Source organism: Homarus americanus, unplaced genomic scaffold (assembly GCF_018991925.1).
Source record: "Homarus americanus isolate GMGI-L3 unplaced genomic scaffold, GMGI_Hamer_2.0 scaffold50281, whole genome shotgun sequence".
In the NCBI taxonomy this organism is placed as follows: Eukaryota; Metazoa; Arthropoda; class Malacostraca; order Decapoda; family Nephropidae; genus Homarus; species Homarus americanus.
Genome location: NW_024742338.1, coordinates 2330672 through 2337160, shown reverse-complemented (window position 1 = coordinate 2337160; position 6489 = coordinate 2330672). Strand labels below are relative to the sequence as shown.

At 42.7% G+C, this 6489-nt stretch overlaps 1 protein-coding gene across 2 annotated transcripts in view; it reads left to right on the top strand.

Moving 5' to 3' along the window:
* Positions 1–350: 350 nt before the first annotated feature.
* LOC121876794 overlaps positions 351–6489 on the top strand; it is a 56526-nt gene continuing 50387 nt past the window's right edge. For both annotated transcript variants that reach the window (XM_042382199.1, XM_042382198.1), the window contains exon 1: positions 351–527. In XM_042382199.1, the coding sequence (XP_042238133.1) occupies positions 402–527 (126 nt within the window). In that variant the 5' untranslated portion in view covers positions 351–401. The remainder of the gene's footprint in view (positions 528–6489) is intronic.

Sequence of the window (6489 nt, the reverse complement as noted above, 5' to 3'; positions counted from 1 at the left end):
TCACGTGTGTATGCCCCCCCCCTCCCCCTCATACACAAGTGATAATGTATATGGACCTTTTCCCCCTTGTGCTTAGAAATGAACAAAAGATAATGATTCTAGCTGCGTCTAGCAACCCTACTATATGATTGTTGCTACTAACCACTAGAGTAATTTGTAATGATTTTTTATGTAGCTATTAGACTTTTATATAATAACTAAGTTCACCCTAACCCAACCTTGTGTATTTATGTGGTTAGTCTGTTTAATATATTGTTTACAAAGGCCCATCATAGTACGGGAGGAGGTTATAATGTCAACCGCGACCAGCTAGCCAACTACCAAGCCAAGACAGCACCCACTACCCAGTCGCACTATCTAAGTCGCACAGTCAGTAACTCTTCGTCTTCCAGACTTAGTGGATGTTAGTGTGTGGAATGGCGGCGGCATCTCGACCACTAGATTTGCTTCACTTACTCGTCTTCGGATTTTTTCTCTCTTGTGACGCCTCGACATCAGAGCAGCCGAAGCCAACATGTTCCATCCGGGTAAGTGGTATTTAATCGTCATTCCTCCACAAGTTCCATACAGCATCTTGTTATGCGTTGCTTTGGGTCAAGCTGACGTAAGGGCATTGAGGTCTATCGTATGAACTAACGTATTTATTGTTCTTTTTATTGGTGTGTTTACTATCTCTAAATGTATCGCGATATTTTAATTTATTTAAGATTTTTCGTGAATTTTTTTTGGTACGGGATTCAAATCGGTACTGGATCGGCTCAGTAGCGTTGCGACATGTAATCCGAGGCACTAGTTGTACTACCCAAGGACTATAGCCATTATAATTATGATTCTTGCTACTACCTACTGTATACTCAATGGCGCTGCTACCAATTCTCAGAGTTAGTGACGCTATTCATGTAAGCTGATCACACCACCTCAAGATATATTGACATTGTGAAGTTGTGTTTCAGATGAGAATGTGGACGAGTGTTATGACTGACCTGTGGTGGTAATGTGGACGTGTGTTATGACTGACCTGTGGTGGTAATGTGGACGTGTGTTATGACTGACCTGTGGTAATGTGCACGTGTTATGACTGACCTGTGGTAATGTGGACGTGTGTTATGACTGACCTGTGGTGGTAATGTGGACGTGTGTTATGACTGACCTGTGGTGGTAATGTGGACGTGTGTTATGACTGACCTGTGGTGGTAATGTGGACGTGTTATGACTGACCTCTGGTAATGTGGACGTGTGTTATGACTGACTTGTGGTAATGTGGACGTGTTATGACTGACCTGTGGTAATGTGGACGTGTTATGACTGACCTGTGGTAATTGTTATCTTAAGCTTGGGGGGGGCTAATCTTCTGGTGCTGTTTTTATATACGATGACTAGTGGTTTAAGAATGAAAATACTTGATTTACGAGTGGCTGTGTGTGTGTGTGTGTGTGTGTGTGTGTGTGTGTGTGTGTAGGAACAACCATGATAGATCTATTACCAACCTGTATTATAAAGACCTGATAATTAATGCACCTTAATGTTACCTGGGGGTTAGGTTAGGTTACTGTTAGGAGCTTTGATCTTCAGGATAAATAAGCTGGGGTGTCTAAGCTTGAGGTGGTCAGGAGTGTAATACAGCATACGTGAGCTTTGGATGTCTGTAGTGATTACCCTATACTGTACGTGTGTGTTAGTTAAGTCACTTGTACCACACACCCATATCTGGTGGGTGTGTGTGGGGGGTGGGGGTGTCATGGGTGTGTGTGGGGGTGTGGGGGTGGGTGTTGGGTGGTGTGGGGGGGGGGGTGTAATGGGGGGATTTAGAGGTAGAAAGTATAGATAGAATATTTGGTTGTAGGATGTAAAGAGAGGAAGCTTGGTGGCGCGGCCGGTCAGTTATTTACCTGTTGTTCATGCCCGTTCTGAGGGGACATCTCCTCAAACGCCACCACTTGGCAACCGTCAGTGAGACAAGACGTGCCCCGAAGGCGATATTGTGTTGGCTATAGCTTCTACCGCTTCAACAAATTCATTCTTAAGTGACCCCCAGGCTAGCCATTGCACACACACACACTGATATTACGTTACTTTGTTAAGAGTTGAGAGATAAAACCCTTATCTATGCCTTAAGGAGAGCAATGGTACACACACAACGTATTATGTCCAGTGATGCTACGGTGGACAGCTACCTTGTAACCAGAAACCAACACACACTACAGGGCTACCAACACACCTTTCAGAGCTACCAACACACCTTACAGGGCTACCAACACACCTTACAGGACTACCAACACACCTTACAGGGCTACCAACACAGCTTACAGGGCTACCAACACACCTTACAGGGCTACCAACACACCTTACAGGACTACCAACACACCTTACAGGACTACCAACACACCTACCAACACACCTTACAGGCTACCAACACACCTTACAGAGCTACCAACACACCTTACAGGGCTACCAACACACCTTACAGGGCTACCAACACACCTTTCAGAGCTACCAACACACCTTACAGGACTACCAACACACCTTACAGGGCTACCAACACACCTTACAGGGCTACCAACACACCTTACAGGACTACCAACACACCTTACAGGACTACCAACACACCTTACAGGACTACCAACACCTTACAGGACTACCAACACACCTTACAAGGCTACCAACACACCTTACAGAGCTACCAACACACCTTACAGGGCTACCAACACACCTTACAGGGCTACCAACACAATAACCTAACTTGTACAGACTAGCGTAATTAAGGTGTTTAATCATCAGGTAAAATAAGATCCTCGAGGGGCTACTTACCACGATAGCACAGACACATCTGTAGTACTGCCTAATGTACTTGAAGTATAGAGTTAGTTTGCCTCCGGGTTCAGTGTGTGTGTGAGAAAGGTTACTGACCGCGCGTGTAACCTGTAGGTCACCCAGAAGTGTCCAGTATATGGGTCTATGTTAGAATTTCTCAGGAGGGTGGGAGGGGGCGATGCTGTTTTTAGTTGGGGTGGGGGGTGTTGTACAGGAGATGTTGATAGTGTGTGTGTGAGGGGGGTGGATAAGCTGGGAGGCGAATGCTCAGGGGAAATAAGCTGGGGGACGAATCAGGTAAAATAAGCTTGGGAGACGAATCTTCAGGTGATCTACAGTCGTGTCGTAACCTGTCTCACACTTCTTGATCTAAACGTCTAGGGAGGTGTATGAGCCGACCGAATAATGATAAGTGTTGTTTCAGGCGGTGAAGGAAGTGGAACTAATGTCTCGTAAAAATGATTTGTCGTCTGTCAATTATGTTAACACGCATTAGACATTGAAACCGCTGATTTAGTAAGAATTATATACAAAGACACAACAACAACAACAGCAATTAGATTGTCTTTGCTTAGCCTTGCGAGCGTTGCTGCTCTGATTGCTTTACATATACCGGTAAATCAATTTAAATTAGAAAATATCCTACACGCCATATATGGCAACCTATAGGAACAGTTGCTAGTTTGTGTAAATATATATATTTTTTTTAGGGTAGAAACTATAAAATTGACTTTTAACTCAACAATTAACTTCTGATTCAGTTTATTCTCTTGTGGTTAGTTTTAAGTTCCAATAGTTGTTGCTCTATAGTGAAGTTCGATTCAATTTGAGTTTTAAAAGGTTGTGTTAAGTATGGGTGTGTTAAGACATTATTCGCACCGTCATACAGTATGGCATCACTTCTGTTCTATAGAGCAGGTTTTTATGTCTAGATCCGACCGTGTGAGCAGGTAGTTGTGGTGGTCAGGTGTGAGTCTCTCTCTCTCTCTCTCTCTCTCTCTCTCTCTCTCTCTCTCTCTCTCTCTCTCCATACATGCCTAAAAATATCCAATTATAATCCTCTACATAATATTACTATAAATAAAAAAATCCAATGAGTGGCGAAGAGAATAAATTATAAAATAAATAAAACACCGCAATAGAATGTAAAACAAGAAAATACATAATGAATAAAATAAATTAGAATCATTCATCCCATACGAAAATAAATCCACAAAGAACGGATCTTAATAAAAAGAGAGAGAGAAGAGGAACTACGATAAACTGTGACTTGCTACGGGAAATTAATGTTTTAAATGTTCCACAGATGCGATTGGCGATAGAGGGTTAGAAATAGAATGGTGTATAAATTATATCACAATAGTTCGTTACGAAGATGAAATAAACCCTGGTGAAGATTAAAAGGAAATGGATGAAATATTGAGGATTTTTTACTGAGTATCTATCTGTCTCATCTTGAGGGTGAGGGCGCGAATGTCAGCACTTATGACTGACCGAATGGTTGACTAGGCCTCATTCGTCAGCAGGACTCGATGTGGTGTTGTAGTTTATAATGTACTGGAACAGCCTTTATGAAGAATCATCTGAAGATTAGGAATCCCATATTTTTACATCTGAATATTAAACATCCTCGAGATTTTGTTTAGATTTTCCCCGAGGGGGCTAGTTTATTGGGCACCCCCTTACATCCTGTGCAAGGTGAAGCGCAGAAGCGTTTAATGTGCCCATCTGGGAAGTATGCGGAGTTCATGCTTGCCTTTATGACTCGTGCATTAAGGGCGTAAAAGCCTGAAGGGTCATGGGTTGTGTCAGCAAGTTACATAAAGTGACAGAATGGTGAGAGTTCCCGGTACTATTTATCTGTTTATGGCAAAGAGTGGCAGGTCCCTAATAATGCCAAGTGCCAGGCTATAAGCATTGACAATATTGAGGGACATACCATTTAGTGTGATTGTGATGGCGTGTACGTCGACATGCCTGTGGGGTACAGGTAGCCGGGGATGGTGTCCTCAGGTCCAATAGGTAGCCCTGGTGGAGACAGCTCAGACACAGTAGAGGGCGCGGCTTGCGGTGGGTGGAGGACAGGTTGAGGCACCACGTGTGAAGATGAGGCAGGACTTCGCTCGGGGGCAGCAGTACACACCAGGGCAGGCCCGTTAGGCGCTACACCAGTAGTGAAGGCCGCCGGACTATGTATCGGTTAATAAAAACAAAGTTGAATTGCCGTAACGACTCTCTCACAATATTATTTACTAATCTAAAGGCTTAAGTTGCCTATATAAGGGAGTTTAATATACTGAACTGTCATCCCAAGTTAAGGCATTAGACGGAGTGAAACGAATTTACGGTATAAACACTCCCCAAACTTTGACGTGATTGGCGGGTAATAAGTGTTATTTAACCAGTCAGCCAGAAAGTTTAAATTAGAATGCTCGTTATAGGTTCTATTGGTGTAAGATTTAATGGTATTTGGTAGCACATAGCGTAGTTGAGTAACACAGTTAATTCAAAGTCGTTGAAGAGGCTGGTTATGCTGTTGTAATGTCTTGAAGCTGAATCTCTGTTGTAAGTCGGTAAGCTTTGCGTTTTGTTCGTATTGATAAAGTGGAGTTCTTGTTTTGTAGCTTAATTCTTGTTTGGCAACTTAATTCTTGTTTAGCAGCTTAATTCTTGTTTAGCAGCTTAAAAGTGTCAAGACAACAGAATAATTTATGAAGGTGTGACTCAACACCACTGTAAACACGGTTGTCTACGTCTACAGGAAGATCTAAAAAAAATTTTCTAATGGTCTGAAAAATGGCAGATGAAATTGAACGTGGACAAATATAAAGTACTCAGTATAGGAGATGTAAACAGGGAAACCAGATACCAGATGAACAACGATGCCATAGAGAAATCCGACTGCGAGAGAGATTTAGGAGTAATGATAAGTAGGAACCTTAAGCCAAGTAAACAATGTGTTTTTGCTCGTAACAAGGCTAATAAAGTACTTGGGTTCATACAAAGGAGTGTTAGTTACAAGACTAGCGAGGTCATCCTAAAACTTTATCTTGCGCTTGTGAGACCACACCTGGATTACGCAGTTCAGTTCTGGTCACCGTATTACAGAATGGATATAGAATTCTTGGAAAGAATTCAGAGGAGAATGACAAGACTAATCCCGGGCATTAGGAACCTTGAGTATAGAGACAGGTTAAAGCATCTTAATTTGCACTCCCTTGAGAGACGTAGAGCGAGGGGCGACCTGATAGAGGTGTATAAGTGGAAGTCAGGGCTAAACAAAGGGGACATTACAAAGGTACTCAAACTATCCAACCAGGAGCGAACTCGTAACAATGGTTTTAAATTAGACAAATTTAGATTTAGGCGTGAAATAGGTAAACACTGGTTAGGAAACAGAGTAGTGGATGAATGGAACAAGTTACCAAATATCATCATTAACTCGAATACGCTGAATAGCTTCAAACATAGGTTGGATGCTTATATGAGCAATAGGGGTTGAGTGTAAACGGGACTGCCCAGTATGGGCCAATAGGCCCGCTGCAGTATCCTCCATTCTTATGTTCTTATGTACAGTAAAACCTCACGTAGCCCGACTTTCTCTAGCAGTCAATGGCGGATTAAGACGCAGTTTGGGTCCTGGGGCAGCAAGAGTCATTAGGAGTTATCTGGCATTTA